Below are 17,888 nucleotides of genomic sequence, written 5' to 3' on the forward strand. Positions count from 1 at the left end.
ATATAACAAAGAGTGAAAAATTTAAGGGGGTCTGAATACTTTCCGTACCCACTGTATACTGTTCAGTATGCAGTTTACTAGCCTAGCAAAATAACAAAATACTATTGTTGGGTTCTTCGATGAGAAAAACAAGTTTTCAAATGCTGTCAAAAATCCAAACTTCTGTTTATCGAGCAGGGATTTGGCCCCTTTTCCATACATTACAAAAATGGTGTATTTTCTTGAGGGATGAAATAAACTGATACGAATCAAGAGAACACTAGCTTTTTTGAGAGAGGGAGATGAGTTGATTGAGGCTGTTTGCATGAATACCTCAAATTTATTCAAAGTTAAACTCTTTTATCGCCTTGCAGAGATGTCCACAGAGGTAAGACTGTAACTTTCCCAGCGACTTTCTAAGGGTGCAGAACGAAGAGTTCATATCTCCACAATCCCTGCACATTATTGCTTCCCCATGACACATCTCTCGCTCATTTTTATAGGTTAAGTCGATCTCTCTCCCCCTGTTCCTTCCCTCTATTTCCGTCTAATTCCTTTTCGCCTACAGCTACAGCCTCAGTGTTTTTGCTCCGCTCTTTCATTCCATCCAGCCTGCCAATCATACCTCTGCAGCACTACCTCTCTTTTTTCTGCACAACCACCTCTTATCCCATTCACTCAGCACTGCCTGAGCTTTTCTTTTCCCTCCTCGGCCTGCTTTCTGTCTTTCTTTGACTAAAGAAAAGAATCCTTTTTCTGCCCACTCTATTCTGTCATCTCGCTCCTTAAAGTCGGCATGAAACGGAAGTTGCGATTGTCTTTTCTTCTCTACTGTGACGTATATACGAGTAAAACGGCATCTGAAATGAGAGGGCAGGACTTGATTTCGTCCTTCGGGAACTGATTGGATCGTTGGAAGTTGGGGCGTTGCTAACAAAATGGAGGCAGATCTGAATGCCAGTTTGCAGTTAGTGGTGGGGGTTTTCTCTCCACTGGATTCACCGCCGACACCCAAGCAACAATAAATGTTTTATTTATTAAGGATGACAACGACGATCAATGGCACAAAACATGCCTAAACAGCGCGCGCGCACGAGAGAGAGAGAGACTGCCTGAATGACTGAGCACGTCCTCCATCAGGTTAAGCCATATTCATGAAAGAAAATTAGTTTGCGATGTCCTAAGAGTAATGTTGTCGTAATATCCTAATATCTTTTCAATGTTTAGGGGTAACGTACTCCCTCATGACTGGTGTCAGTGCTATAAAGTGAAGCATCAGCTTCAGCTTTCCCCCCTGTCGTTTATCCCAGCGTTTACCCCTCATGTCACTAGCTCCGCCCTTGCGCCATAGCTCGTGACTGAAAGAGAAGTTGAGTCGTTTTGAGGGGGAGGTTGACATTTTTGATTAAAGATTAAGAGGGCACATGAATTTAAAAAAAATAATGAAGTGCACAGATAAATTATTTATAATAAACACTACAGTATTCCATTAAAAAATAAGAATTTTCCATTTTGATTTCATGGTGACTTTAAGCTCCATGTACGTCAGTTCAAGAAATGACTTACCTTCTACCCACTCCATCTATATGATTCTATCTCCATCAATGGTGTCCTTCCCCATATATAATCTCTCTCTAAGTCTTCCTTCCCATCTTTGCAATTTACCAGAAGCAATTCACCAGAATGTAGTGTGCTTTCCTGCACTCTCTCGTCCTCCATCTCTTTTCAGGTATCAATAATAGTGACTTTTAAAAAAAATCTTTCTGTTTTCACATCTCTTCTCCTATCACCTGAGACAAGTCTTTTCTAGTTCCTCGTCTCCTTGTCCTTACTGAACCTGCATTAGTAAGCATCTCTTGCCTGACTTTTACCCTTCTACATATGATACAGTCTATGATACGGACTATCCTCGTCTGTTCAGTCGCATCCCTACTCTTTTTGCAGGGAGCTTCAAATACATCGTCTTCCTCCCTCTACCTCCCTTTTCAGTATATTTTGTAAGAAAGCCTATCTTTGTTTCTCTCATAGTGGCTGTTTTTAAATCTCAAAACATTCCTTCAAACCCATAAACATTTAACGTTAAACTTACCAGTGCAGAAGGCCCTGATTTACCTGTTCATGTCCCTCCCTGTACAGTGGTAACATATTCATACAACTCCCTACGCACCATTCCTTCACTGTTTCTATCATTATAATCTATTCTGGCTAACACTTTAGTACTCACTGTGGGCATACCGCTCCTTTTTTTTAGTATACAGGCATATGTTTATATCTCATAAATCTCACCTGCAGCAGTAGTTCTCTGAGTCTGCGTAGCTGGGACTCCAGTTGCTTGTTGTGGTCCTCCAGAATCTGCATTCGCGTCTCCAGGCGGGACTTGTGCTGTCGAAGGACTCGAGCCTCGGCTAAGAGCTCCTCATCCTGCTGAACGGCCGGTGAACCTGGACCTGGCTCCAGCAGCTGGGGTGATGCTGCTGCCTCTTCGTGCTTCCACTTCAGCCGCCGATACTCACCCTGCAGCACCCTACAGGAAAGACAACACCATCATCATCATCATCATCATCATCATCACTATTGCTTTCTTGGCATCATCATCATTTAGATCATTATGCATGCAACATCTAGACAAAAGTTGTTACTTTAAACAAATGTGATACAATCATGTTTCTTTACTCAATATAGAATTCTCTCATACTCAGCCTATACAAATTCATTTTGTATCTTAAAGGGATAGTTCACCCAAAAGTGAAAATTTGATGTTTATCTGCTTACCCCCGGGGCATCCAAGATGTAGGTGCCTTTGTTTCTTCAGTAGAACGCAAACGAAGATTTTTAACTCCTGAGCGCGTTCACAACATCCAATGAGTGACGTATACGCGCGACAGATCGCTTCAGCTCATGCGTCTACTATGCCAGAGCACGTACACGCGTCACGCGTCACGCGCCGTATGTTGTGAACGCACTCAGGACAGTTGGACATTGCGGTGGATCAGAGGTAAAAAATGATATAAATACTGTTCAGTTTCTTGCACAGACCGATCGTTTCATGTCTTAAGACCTCAATGTATCGTCACGAGCCGCAGGGTTTAATTTGGTTTTGTCTGTGTATGTTTTTTTTACTCTCAAAGCCGTGGAGCCCATTGACTGCCATTATATTACTGACAGACTGCAACGGTTTGAGTTAAAAATCTTTGTTTGTGTTCTACTGAAGAAACAGAGTCACCTACATCTTGGATGCCCTGGGGGTAAGCAGATAAACATCAAATTTAAATTTTTGGGTGAACTACCCCTTTAAACAGGAAAAGTTTTTTATCCTTCTAAATTTCATTTAATTTTTAAATGTTATCTTATTTTAGATAAATATAAATTCATATAAATATTTATTATAACATATTTAAATTTATCTTTAAATACCTTAAATATTAAATATATAAATATTTAAATAATTACTATGTAAATAATTATTAAAATAATTGAATGTAATAATTATAAATAATTTGATAATATATATATAATTATTTATTTGTTTTATTTTATTATATACAGTATACATACACACACACATATTCTTGTTAAGAAATTGTTATTATAACCCAGTAAAATAAAATAAAATTGAATGAAAAAAGACAAAAGAAATAACACAAAATGGGTGTTTAACAGAGCAGCCATCACTCAGCTCTTTCTATCCCAATAATGACAGCGGGAAGCCCTGATTTATTCAGGAGGTTAAGGTTGCAGATCCCCTGCAGACACTAACAATTAATCTTCCTTTATTGACCTATTACTCACCTATAACAAAGCAAGACCACATGAGAGAATGACTTAAAGGTCAGGATTTACGCTGAAGACAAAACTCATAAATGAATCACAGCTGTAACAATAGCCTTCGGGATGAAATGAAATGGTAGACCAAATAGACTTTTTTTGTGTTTCTGCTGATGTTTGAAGCTGTTTTAAGGTCTAAAGAGCACACCTCGTTCATTTGACGCAGGTCAAAAGATCACTGTTTTTGACCCACACTAACCATCATAATCGTACTATTGTCCACCGTTTCCCAGCAACACATTTTATCTCAGCCAATTTAAAAGTATTAGCTCTATCTTAATCCTCTGAAAAGCTGTGAAATTTAAAGTGCCAACACAAAGTGCAGTCAATCACAGCCAGAAACTGAAAGTCAAAAAGTTACAAAGACAAATAATTTTACCCCCAATTATTTAAAACAAGTTCAGCATAACCCTCAGTGAAACCATTTAATAGTTTTATTTCTCTACAAAATGATTTCAGTATTTATAAACATCCTTAAAACACGATGCATTTACTTAAGAAACAAATGTGCACAACATAATAACGTTATTAAATTATAACTTTATCAAATATAATTTAATCGATTATTATAACCTTTTTACTACATTTATAATACATAATATGTAGTTTTGTTGTCTGGTGGACAATAAAACAAGCAACAACAAAAAAAGCACCAAAGAAGCTTTCATTGAACTAACAACTAAAAAAATTGAACTAATAACTAATAAGCATCACTATCAGGTTTTGCATGGTTAAATATCATTCACATGTTCTTCAAAAAAATCTAAAATTCTAGGTATTTTTGGAATTCACATTAGTGTTGCACAATTTGCATATTTCAGCTTCAAGTGTGAAAGTGTGAACATGCCCCTGGCTGTGCCCTCACCTGTTCTCGTTCTCCAGGCGCTGGAGGGTGCGCTGCAGCTCTTCTCTGTTCTGGCAGTCCAGGTGGGCCAGCAGGTGGCCGTGGGGGGAGTCCTGCTCGAGGGCGGGGCTGGAGTGACGTAGGAGGTACTGATCTTCATCCCTGAGTCCCCCCACACAGGAGACAGTGCACACTGAACACATTAGCGGTGCCACACAGCAGCAGACAGACACACACAGCGCCAAGCATGCACACAAAGCAGCAGGTACGTAAGCCAAATGCACACAATGAAGCAGTGGCATATCAACACAGAACACATGCACACATATTCTGCATAAACTGCACATGGCGTCTTTAGAGTGTATGTAAACACAGACTTACACACACCATCATCCATAAAACAAACAGCAGCGTAGATGCTGAACAAGCGGCGATCACAAACACGCACACTTCTGGTAATCCAAGCACTCTCCATGCCATAAAATACAACAAGCTAAATAGGCACAGCTAATATACAGGCACACAGGATGAGCAAAAAAAAATTACCACTACACACAGGAAGCTCTGTAATAATAATCACGACTCTCACATTAGTCACATCAACAATAAAAACTAGCTGTTTTCATGCACTCTGCTGTAATTATAGAGGTTCCATAACATGGGCCATCTGTAAACAAAGGCCACTTACAGTATAGACCTCTGGACGAGGAAGATTTGGTAAAAGCCACTGAAATGGCACATTATGCCCTGTCAAGTAAATATAATACATTACTCACTGATGCACTGTCTCTCTCTGCCTAGAGAAATCTCGACCTAACCCAAAAAAAAAAAAGGAAAGAAAAGAGGATGCCGATGCCATATGACACCGTATAAGCTGGATACAGCCATAATAGCGGCTCAGTGTGTTCTACAATTATATCAGACAAGGAACATTTACAACCAAATGTTATTTAATTTACATGGAACCAAACTTAAACACAAATTTTACAATATAAAAATCGCCTATTTGCAGTAAGATTTACTAAATTGTGCGTTTGTAACTTGAATCATGCCCAACAGATGTCTGTTTTAAAGCAGTATGTAATTCATTCCTTGATTTGCTTAACAAACGCCTACATTGAGACTGCGTTGACAAACATGTTTATAGTGTATTATTTTCAGCATGTTTATTGCTAAGTTTAGCGCAGCAATAATTAATGTTATGTATCTGGTTGCCATGACAACCTCACATGCTTGCTGCTGATCTAGTCATAGTAAAATCAGTTTAATATGGAGTTACACAGAGTGTGAATTTTTAGGTTAACAACAGAAACACTATGGCCTGGTTTCACAGACAGGGCTTAGATTGAGCCAGGATTAGGTCACAGTTCAATTAGGACATTTAAGTATCTTTTATAAGTGTACCTTAGAAAAAAACATTACTGCTGAGCACGTAATAAACATGTATTTTATAAACTACATATTTTTGGTATTATTATTAGTAGTGTTATAGTATTATTGATTTATAATATATTATTTTATGCTACAATTCTTCCCAATAACTAATTCTCTTCGGGTCATGAGTTTGACTGTGAATTATTCTTTTAAGTTGAATCTTTTTAAAGAATCTGGTCACAATTAACAGTTGCGATGAATATTTTTAGTGAGTAACAACATACATTTTTGTGTGTTCCTCACACAAGGTTATTGTATGGCTTAATATAATACAATTACTTGGAATACAGTGCATGAGTCAGGTGAACCACTTTTATTATGGTTTAATGGCCCTTTTGCATCGCTTTTTAAAGCTGGATAACTTATTGTAATTGCTTTGAAAAGAGATTCTTTTGTGTTCCATGGAAGAAAGAAAATCATAAAGCTTTGGAACGACATGAGGACAAGTTCATTTTTGGGTGAACTATTCCTTTAAATGTCCTTCTTTCTCTCACTCGTGCACAAACACAGAGCCATTTCCAGCACAAAACATGTGCAGCCATGACTCTGGGCTGTGATGATCTGACCTCTTCTATTAGTTTGATTTTCTGAGGGCTCACCTAATTTCACCTATATAGGCTCATATTTCAGTGGCTTTCACATGTCCGCTGGGCCTGCAGCTCTTAACATCTTGTTCGGTAGTATTTCAATAGCCTAACTAACTAACTAACTCTCTCTCTCTTTCTCCTGTCAACATCCAAGCCTGCTCTATTCATCCCTACTGTTGTGCTCCTTAATCACACAGACTTAATACGACGGAGGGTGAACGAGCACATTGCCATGGGTTGTTTTCATTACCTTTTTTAATTAATGTGACTGCCCAGCCACACCAAACATGAAGGCATGCATGCATGGCCATGCGCACATCCACACACCCATGCATGAGGACAGATTCGAGTGTGTGTGGGAGGTGGTGTACTCACAAACTTTCATCCGGAGAGAGACTGTCGGTGAAAAAGGAACAGTTCTGGTTCTCCATTTCTGCCAACCTGAAAAGAACAAGCAAGTGAAATGAGAATGTCATATTACAGAACACGGGTCAAATCATATAGAAAGGCGTACAAAGGCAAAGTCACCATGCACTGTAATTTGTTTGTGGACAGTGGCTTCAAATGCAAGATGCGGAAGAACGGAATAGCACACGTTTGGCAGAGGAAAAGAAGATGACAGCTGTGACTCATCAAGACATCTCAGTGACTGCATAGGAGACACCTTAGAGCAGTTACTCCAACCTAAAAATCACATGCTGTTATCCTACCCTGACTTTTCCGATACCGTGCGCGACTAACCTGGGTGGCAAATTGTCATGCAACTGCCGAAGCTGTGCCTCGCGGCTTCACCCTCTTCTTTTTCTCTCCATGACAAAGCCAGGGGAGAATCTGTTCCCCTTTCACTTCATTTGTCAATTTTTATGACATAAACACCTCTCCTGGGTACTTTCACTCAAACACCTCGCAAGTTTGCATTCCTTGCCACAAGTGGCATGGTAAAAACAGAATACGAAAAAGATCTTCATCATGCATTACAGATTACGTGGCATACAACTGACATGCCATTGCCCGAAGGTATACAGTATGAATGCTTTACGGTCCACTGCAGCTTTAGTCCTTGTGTCAACCTAAAGCCAAATCAAAGCTAAAATGAGCAATTTCTATGTATCTAGCTGCACCAAACGCAATTGCAAAAGTATTGAAAATATTTTCTATATAGGCAATTGTAGAGCTCCTATCAACTTAAATGGAGAAAGAATGAAATCAAGCTTACATTTCAACAACATACACTAACGTTCAAAAGTTTGGGTTCGTTAAGATTTTTTAATGTTTCTGAACAAAGTCTCTTATGCTCACCAAGGCTGCATTTATTTGATCAAAAATACAGTAAGAACAGTAATATTGTGAAATATTATTACAATTTACAGTAACTGGTTTCTATTTTAATATATTTTTAAAAACAATGAATTCCTGTGATGGCAAAGCTGAATTTTCAGCAGCCATTACTCCAGTCTTCAGTGTCACATGATCCTTCAGAAATCATTCTAATATGCTGATTTGGTGTCAAGAAACATTTATTATTATCAGTTGTACTACCTATTTTTTCAGGATACTTTGATGATTAGAACAGCATTTATTTGAAATAAAATCTTATAATTAAATGCATCCTTGCTGTAAAACAACAATTTCTTATATAAATAAATAATCTTACTTCTAATAATCTTCTAAAAATAGATAGAGTAATAAATTAAACATTTCAGGCTGGTCTAGCTCTACCTATTTTTTCAGGATACTTTGATGATTAGAACAGCATTTATTTGAAATAAAATCTTGTAATTAAATGCATCCTTGCTGTAAAACAACAATTTCTTATATAAATAAATAATCTTACTTCTAATAATCTTCTAAAAATAGATAGAGTAATAAATTAAACATTTCAGGCTGGTCTAGCTAATCAAGTCACAAATATTTGTGTAGCACTTTTCACAATACATATGGTTTCAAATTAGTTTTCCAGAAATGTCTTACAAAATCTGTCTCTATAACAGGGGTGTCCAGTCCTGCTCCTGGAGGGCCAACGTCCTGCGGAGTTTAGCTCCAACCAGCTTCAACACACTTGCCTGGAAGTTTCTAGGGAGTCTGAAAACCTTGATTACTTGGTTCAGGTGTGTTTCATAAGGGCTAAAGCTAAACTTTGCAGGACAGTGGCCTTCCAGGGACAGGTTTGAACACCCCTGCTCTACAACGTCTTCGGTCTATGCTACAGTTCACTATTGCACTCCTTGTGGCAACATTGATAATGCAACAAATTGCACTTCCACCCTTTTCAGAATGCAACAATATATGAAAATGAGTTTGCATGGCTAGAAGGTTCACCCTGCGCCACTAGCAAAATTCTGAGTGTCATCCAGAACAGACAAAATTAACCCTGCACAACAGAGGTGTTCTCAACACAACAGGGAGCGGACAATGGTCCCAGTGCTTACCATTAGCAATGCAGGGGTGAAAGTTTGCTTTTAGCAATGCTCTGCACTTTCCCTGCCTTAGCTTACCCTTAGGTGAGAGACTGGGGAGATTTCACTACCTTACCAGGACAGCCTGTGAATTAGCAACAATATAAGAGCCTCTATAGCGACCGTAATGAGGAGTGCTAAGTGCATTCATGTCGTGTTGCTAGGAAAGTTGCCAGAGAAAGCTCTGAATTGCAGACTAGAGAACACACATGCAGGATGGGGCTGCCTTAGGGAATAGCAGAAAGTCGATACACATTCACAAAACCAGGTGTCCTTCAGCCAATGACGGTGGCACTGGCTGACCTGGTTAACCCCTCCGCCTGGCTGGGACGACTCCTAATTGAATCCACTGAAACCTCCATCAGCTAGATCCAATCAAATGTGTTACTAGGAACCGCTGATGATGTTACAGATTCTGTGGTGCGAGGTCAAATGGAGTTTGAGGTTATACACGCATGTCTTTGTAGTGGTTTAAATGGGTTTCTCAGTGTGTGGTCAGTGTGGTCTCTTGATTGAGAGAAAAAGAGAGGTTACAAATACAGATCAGCAAGTACATGACAAACTATTTCCTCCTTTGAGAAGCCCTGTCTTGAAATGGACATTGTGTGTTGAGATTCAGAACAGTGGTTCAGCCTTTCTGATATGCTGTCTGTTCTTCAGATGAAAGGCTGTCAGTACAGACCACTTACTCTGTCATATCCAAGCAAATCCACCCCTGTATGGCGAGTCTAGACCATCAAATGCCAGTGGATTTATTCTCCCACCCCCTCGATGTTGAGGTCCTTCAGTCATTACTCTGGATTAGCCTTTAAACGCACATACAATCTCCGTTCCCTTGCCTATGATGTTCTTCCTCTGCGCTCGTACTGCAGATACCACATCCGAAACATCTGACAAGGATTTAATTTTCTATTAGAGTTCAAAGCTAGTCTTGACAATGTTGGAAATAAATAATGTGCCACCTCATTTAGCACATGCTCTCTATCGTTCATATTCTGCGAAGGACAGAACTATCAGATAAAAGTGAATGAAAGTGATTTTCCAATGGGCTTCCAAAGGCAACTGGATTTTTCATTTTTTTATGAAAGCATCTTTGCAGCAATAAAACGCTTGTCTTTTCTTATTTAGCCGACACTTAGATCAAGTAGTATAGTTTAATAATGCATAAATGTACAAAAGCAAGGACATAAATGGAAAGCTCGAGCATTTTCTGAAAGCACATTGAGATCAAAGAATCAAACGAGACCGTGCTTATTAGCATGTTTTTCATTTGTCAGAAATGTTTTAACGGCCAAATTCAATAAAGAAACAAGGCAAATCAGATAATGCCGCTAATAAGTGACAGTTTGATCACAATTTGTGATTAAGTAAATGTATAAATGGATGCAAGAACAAAAATGTGGAGATAAAAATAATCTTCACTGGGTATAAAGCGGTGATAAATCGCTCAGATAATAAACAGATAATAAACAATTTATGATAAATATTGCAAATAATAAAAAAATGAATATTTTAAGCCATCAACCAACCCATCAGTTTTTTGTTCATGTCACTGAAGTACACTTTTACCATGTCATTTGTATCCAGTGATATGTGCAATGTAAAAAAAAAAAAAATTATGTCATGTCCCCGAGTGTTTTAAATATTCAGGCATTTTCTTATCTAATTTAGTCAAGGCTGTTGGCATTCTGGGAGCCGACGATCCCAGAACATTTTACACATTCAGTCAGACACAAACAGAGCCCTGTGAAACATATTAACTGGTGACAGTTGAATAAAAACAACGAATATTGTTTTGAGCAGGAACAACTAACGCAGATGGCACTGATGTGGGTTGGGAAACCAGAGATAGCATGAGAGAGAGAGAAGAGACAAATTTGGGGAATTAAAAAGTACAAGACAAGAGGAAGAAGTGGGATATGTTAAGTGATTGATATTAGGAAGGAAAGAGGGAAATGAAATAAGACATTGAAAGGCAGGAGTAGAAATCAAGCATATGACAGAGGAGGAGACATAGATGAAGACAAAAGGACACAAGCAGACAGAGAGAATGTGTGTGTGCGCTCTCGTTTATTTGTAGTACAGATAAGAGCTGCAGCAGGGTGTGAGCTGAGACAGTTGGCAGCACAGTATGGTAGGGTAGGCAAAGGGCTGATCTGTGCGTTCATGTGTGCATGTGCTTGTGTGTATTTAGGTAGTTGGCAGGGAAGTTAGATGGGCCAGAGGAGCATATCCCTGATCGTTTGCTGCAGTCAAACCAAACCAGTCACATTGGGCCATTGGCTTCACTGCGCTTCCACAGCCGAATTAAAGGGTTAGTTCAGCCAAACATGAAGATTTTACTCACATTCATGTTATTCTAAACCCATGTAATTTTCAACTGTAAATGACCCGACAATTCCTTAAATGGAATTTGTTTATATTGATTATGCATTTCGCATTGGAATTGTTTTCATTCAGAATTTAATTTTGACATAGTTGTAACAAACACACACAATGTGATTGTATAAACTGCTTCCCATTGTCAGTGTGTGCATGCGTTATGAAGAGCGCAGACTGTAATCACGTGTTGGTTTCCCCTTTTTTTATTGTGTATTGTGCATCGCATTTAAAGGGTTATTAGGTAAATGATTTCACATTTTTCACTTAGTAATTGTATGATGTAAATTGTTTTACTGTCGTATTGGTTATTATATTGGTTTTATTATTTGATACTGGTCTCATACAGGGTTTCTCTGTTTTTCTGTTACTCTTACAGCATTTTACTTGAGTGTCAAAGTATTAAACTCTTTTGGATACATCAGTTAAGCAGTACTGACCAATTATTCAACATTTTTCCCTCCACCACTAACTCTAGATCACATTTACATTTGCATATATTTCAAGAGTGGCGTGAACATTCTGCTAAACCTTTCCACAAAAGAAATAAAGTCATATGGGTTTGGAACAACAAAAGGGCGAGTGAATCCTGCTGAAAACGAACACTTTACTTGAATCCTTCATGCATAATGCATTATAAAAGTTCTTTATAATGCATTGTATGATATGAATATTTGTAAACAGTTATAATAAATTATACTACGTATCTATTAATTGTTAAATCTTTACAAAATATATACATTAAAACACAGCAAACAACCAATTTTAGATGTAACAAGGAATCTGCAAATATTGTAATCCATTTTAACTTTTTTAAGCTACAATTATTTATTTATAATGCATTATATACAGTATATAAAGGCTTCAAGTAAAGTGTTACCAAAAAAAAAAAAAACCTTAAACCAGTCTAATCTGGACTCCCAAGCCAGTCTTTTGGCTAGTCTTAGATGAATTTGGCACACTTTTATCCAGCTAAACACCTGCTTGACCAGGCTGGAAGACCACAAAACAAGTATAGGCTGGTTAAAACCAGTTTTTTTTTTTTTCAGTAGAGAAATTACAGAAATGTTGTTTTTGTGTGACTTCAAATGTGTGTGAGCGTGACAAAAGCCTGAAGTACTACTGCACCTAATTCTAAACCCCACGGATATAACTGTGTGTAAGTATGAGCAAGCATTTTAACATGTTTGAGGACAAGTCCATGTCTGTGTGTGTGTTTCCTGAGCGTGTAATGTGCATTCCGTCCGGCCAGAATGAGACTGATCCGTGCTGGCAGCCACCTCAAGCCCTCCAGACCTTGTAGGTTGAGCTTTCATTCTTCTAGTGGAAAGCAGCTGACCCCTGTCCACCCCTCTGAATGCTATCTCTCACTCTATCTCACTTTTTATAACCCTCTCTCTCTTTCTCACACCCCTCTCACTTCCTCCCAGGCTGTTGTTAAGGCCCTGCTGTTTGGAACACTGTGCCCATGCAAAGGGGATCAATATGCCAATCAGAGCTCAGGGGAGTGAGCAGAAGTGGCTGCTGGGAGAATATCAGAGCATAAGTGAGGCGTGATCACTGTCCGTGTGAGGCTGAACTCGTACCTGCTGGCAAAATGCTCGATCCGGCTGTGTGTGTCCGCATGAGGCAGCCTGGGAGATGTGCAGGGCCTGTCAAAAACAAGAACACACACATCTGTTAGCAAAGTAGCTTGTTACTGTATGTATGAATGCCTAGTTTTCTGGTCTTAACCGGTCTATGAGGTTGGTCAGTCTGATCCTTTTGCTTGCTTTAGAGGGGTTTTGGATGCTTTCAGCTAATCAGGATGGGAAAACAGATGGTTGACCTGTTAAACCAGCTGGAGACCACCTTGGCGAGGCTGGGAAATCAGCTTAATCCAGGAAAGACCAGCAAACCACCTAGGTTTTTATCTTTATCTCAACTCAATTTTTATGGTTTTAAGGATGCTTAGATATTTTTATAAGAAAGCAAGACAAAAATAAGATGGTCTAAGATTTGTGGGTCTTAGCTGGTCTCTCATGCTAGCCAGGGTGATCCGATTGCTCACTTTAGAGCAGTTTTGGGAGTTTAAAGCTAGTCAGGATGGGAACCACCTGACGACCACCTTGGTGAGGCTGCTAAAACCAACAAATTACCTAGCTGGTTAACCTGAGCAGCCAGCTGGTCTCCCAGTCTGATGACCTGAAATGTGACTAAAACCAGTCAACAGACCAGCTAATGCCATCAAGGCATCTTAAGCTGGTTTAAAATGTTTCTTTTCTACAGGGAAGAAAATAATTGCTTGCAGTGCACTTTGTTCAGTCCCTCAGTTCTCCACTTATAAACCTTCAAAAAAAACACAAAGGCGCTTAGGTGTGATTCTCATCAGCAGAGACAGGAAGTCAGACTCACGTCTCAGAACTCTCCACCTCCAGTACTGATTGAACAGGCAGGTATCCCCTCTGAGGGTGTTTACTAAAATACTGCTTCGAGCGGAACTTGTTCTTTAGTGTCTTTGCGAAGTCCCGCATCTTCTCGCCTGAGGTCGTCTGGAATGATTCAGAAAGAGAGAGAGATAGATAGAAAAAGAGCCAGCGGAGAGAAAAATGAAAGAACATGAGCGATTGAGACACAACACATCCCCTTAGTAACATGCCTCCGACACAGCCAGTACATCAGTTCCTCCACAGAACATTCGTCTTCCTCCCATCTCAATCTATCATCTTTTGAGCAGCCACAGAAAGCCGGTGCGTAATAAAGACGCCCACCTATAAAACTCAGACTGGAGCATGGGAAAACCATTAAGCAAATAGCCTTGTGCTGTATTTCACTGCAGGAGATCAATTTGGTTCAATTCATATTCATTTTGTGTAGTGCCTTGTACAATAGTGATTGAATCTGAAACCTTTGAGCAAGCAAAAAGCTGCCAGTTGGCAAGGAAAAAACCTCTGCAAGTAACAAAGCATAAGTACCGGGGTGTAGTACTCCATGATGGGGTAGTGTAGTTTCTTGCCCTTGGTAGTTCTGCCTGTCAGAAAACACGTCTGGCAGATGTCCACATTGAACTGTTTCAGACTTCGGTATCTGAAACAGGCAGACACACATTTTACATCCAATTATTGAGGTGTTAATTTTAGGATTATGAATAGATTAAAATAATGAATCTCAACCACCCTGCTGATAATAACGATTTAAAACTAGCAGGGTGCTTTATGCTGGATAGTGATGGTTTAGTATAGGTCTAAATGGTGGGATATTATAGCCACTTGTGTTCACCAGCAAAACTTGGCTGTTTCTACTGAAGTAGATCAATGAAGGGTGGGGACACCTGAAAACCAGCATACAAAACACAATATTACTTACTGTACTCTACAGTACCATTCAGAGGTTTGGGTTTGGTAAAATGTTTTAATGTTTTTAAAAATAAGTATCTCATGCTCACCAAGGGTGCATTTATTTGATCAAAAATACAGTAAAATATTATTACAATTTAAAATAACTGTTTTAATATATTTTAAAATGTAATTTATTCCTGTGATGGCAAAGCTGAATTTTCAGCAGACTTCATTCCAGTCTTCAGTATCACATGATCCTTCAGAAATTATTCTAATATGCTGATTTGCTGCTCAAGAAACATTTCTTCTTATTATAAATGTTGAAAACAGTTGGGCTGATTAATATTTTTGTGGAAACGGTAATACTTTTTTCAGAATTCTTTGATTAATAGAAAGTTTAAAATGAACAGCATTTATTTGAAATAAAAAAAAAAGTAAGGAGAAAAATCTTTACTGTCACATTTGATCAATTTACAATATTAGTATTAATTTCTTTCTTTAAAAAAAAAATCTTACTGACCCCAAATTTTTGAACGGTAGTGTACATAATGTATTCTGGTTAATAAGCAGCGGGGTAATCCTACTCTTTTTTTTTTGGAAAAACAACATAAATAAGAGACAAAAATAAATATGATTAAAACTAAATATCAAAAAATAAATAATAAATGAAAATATGTAACAAAGATTTTTGCCAAATTAAAAAATAAAATTAATATAAATTTAACAGTATTCACATATTCATTTAAGCTCAGCTCAAATAATTTACACAAATTCAGTCCATTAACAACCCATGTATACTACTCCCTCTGTAGTTCTTAGCTTGAATGCTATTACATCAAACCCTTTGATCAGCTAAAAGAAGATTTTTGAATAATTTATTTTGAGTAGTTAAAAAACAAAGATAGAGAGATCTGTGCCGTCTTTCTCCAAAAAACTACTCAGCGCTGCAGCAGCTCACCTGAAGCCCTTGATAGGGCACTGTTTACAGATGTAGCAGCGTGCCTGGTGCTTGGCTGTCTCAGCCACGGTCACCCGATGCAAAACAGGAAGCCACACCACCGACTGAGGCTCTAGGCCCATCCACTCCAGAAAGTGAGACACCTCAATTACTGACTTACCTGGAGCCTAGAGGTAGACACAGAAGACACAGCATAAAAATCACACAGCACCAAGTAGCATGAATCCAGATACCCAGAAAACATATTGTTCATTATGCATGCCCAATTAAGCACCAAAACAACTTCTGGTAGCTGATGGGCACAAGCACCCTATCAGAGCATGTCCCTTAAAAGTACTCATGTGATAGAGGGCAATCACAGCCCCGTGAAAGCAAAGGATACAATCTCAGAGAGGCGGCCCCTTGTTATATTGACACAGTAGGAAATGGATGACAAGCAATAACCCTAATAAAAGAGGGTGACATAAAAATCTGGAATGTGCTCAATTCTCATTAAATACACATCGAAGATGCATTAAAAGGATGATTTCCTTTGGGCGCACTCTGAAGCTTGGGCAGAGCTTTATAATTAACATGAGTATCTCTACCGTGGCCCTTAGTATTCGCTGGAGCGTGTCGTCTTCTGAGAGAGCAAGGCAATGTGGCTGTGTGTCTTTAGCAGTGTTTGTGGTCTGGGACTGAGACTAAAATGTGCAGTGTGGAGTTGAGAGGAAGACTCCAGAAGTTTCACTGAAACAACAAAAGAGGATCTTCTAAACAGTGCACTCTATGACAAGCAATAACCCTAATAAAAGAGGATGACATAAAAATCTGGAATGTGCTCAATTCTCATTAAATACACATCGGAGATGCATTAAAAGGATGATTTCCTTTGGGCGCACTCTGAAGCTTGGGCAGAGCTTTATAATTAACATGAGTATCTCTACCGTGGCCCTTAGTATTCGCTGGAGCGTGTCGTCTTCTGAGAGAGCAAGGCAATGTGGCTGTGTGTCTTTAGCAGTGTTTGTGGTCTGGGACTGAGACTAAAATGTGCAGTGTGGAGTTGAGAGGAAGACTCCAGAAGTTTCACTGAAACAACAAAAGAGGATCTTCTAAACAGTGCACTCTACAGGGACAGCCGAGAGTTTCCCATGAGATGGTCCATAACTTCAAACAAAGTGAACCAGTCTTTTCATCTAGACGCATGCTGAAACACACGCCGACCAGCATGATACAGTCATTCTCGGTCTGTCATGTTTAATGCAGCCAGTGAAAATAAATGTGTAATTGGAAAGCACTGATTGGCATTTCTTCCAGAATTATAAAGGCGACATGGAAAAAAACTGAAAATAAATGAAGTTTAATTATGTGTGCTTGAAATTGCACACATGCTCTTGAGTGGATCAGGATTTAATTAAGGGCTGGCAGACCTAAGAATGAATGGTTTAGGCCATTCTACAGGAAACCTGTGCCCTACACCAATTTCATCAGCAGAATGAAATGCCAGAAGGTTACACTCCACTGCGATGTCCCTGCATTTTCTGAATTACAGCCTTATATGTGTAAAGATAGATGAGATGGTGTCAGCAGGCATTTCACCTTCATTATCCTTAATTAGCCTAGACTATTAAGTCCGAAACACACTCTATGCAAGTACTGCATATGATCCCAAACTCTTTGGAAAGCTTGGTTTCGAAATTTCATGAACGCTACAATCAAAAATGACTACTGTTCAAAAATTTGTGGTAAGTAAGATTTTTGGTTTTAAAGAAAACAATAGTTTCATTCGGGATGCATTAAATTGATCAAAAGTGACAGTAAAGACTTTTATATTGCTACAAAGAAATTCCATTTCAAATAAATATAAATAAAATAATATTAAAAGTTATTTTGAACTTTCTATTCATCAAAGTTTCCTGAAAAAATATAACATGGTTTTAAACTAAAATATTAATCAGCATGACTGCTTTAAACTGTGATAATAATTAATAGCACCAAGTCAGCATAGTAGCAGCATCATTTCTGAAGGATCATGTGACACTGAAGACTGGCTGAAAATTCAGTTTTGCCATCACAGGAATATATATATATATATATATATATATATATGTATGTATGTGTGTATATATA

At 38.6% G+C, this 17,888-nt stretch overlaps 1 protein-coding gene across 1 annotated transcript in view; it reads right to left on the reverse strand.

The window, feature by feature from the left end:
* The window catches only part of LOC107724836 (dystrophin-related protein 2-like), a 162,943-nt gene that overhangs the window by 4,568 nt on the left and 140,487 nt on the right, over positions 1–17,888 (reverse strand). Inside the window, exons 14-20 of the mRNA XM_016533913.1 lie at positions 15,780–15,946; positions 14,459–14,570; positions 13,899–14,035; positions 13,091–13,156; positions 7,045–7,110; positions 4,670–4,810; positions 2,266–2,503 (exon numbers count right to left, since the gene is read on the reverse strand). Of these exons, the coding sequence (XP_016389399.1) occupies positions 2,266–2,503; positions 4,670–4,810; positions 7,045–7,110; positions 13,091–13,156; positions 13,899–14,035; positions 14,459–14,570; positions 15,780–15,946 (927 nt within the window). The remainder of the gene's footprint in view (positions 1–2,265; positions 2,504–4,669; positions 4,811–7,044; positions 7,111–13,090; positions 13,157–13,898; positions 14,036–14,458; positions 14,571–15,779; positions 15,947–17,888) is intronic.

The sequence above is a fragment of the Sinocyclocheilus rhinocerous genome, unplaced genomic scaffold (genome assembly GCF_001515625.1).
Source record: "Sinocyclocheilus rhinocerous isolate Xijiao unplaced genomic scaffold, SAMN03320098_v1.1 scaffold1687, whole genome shotgun sequence".
In the NCBI taxonomy this organism is placed as follows: domain Eukaryota; kingdom Metazoa; phylum Chordata; class Actinopteri; order Cypriniformes; family Cyprinidae; genus Sinocyclocheilus; species Sinocyclocheilus rhinocerous.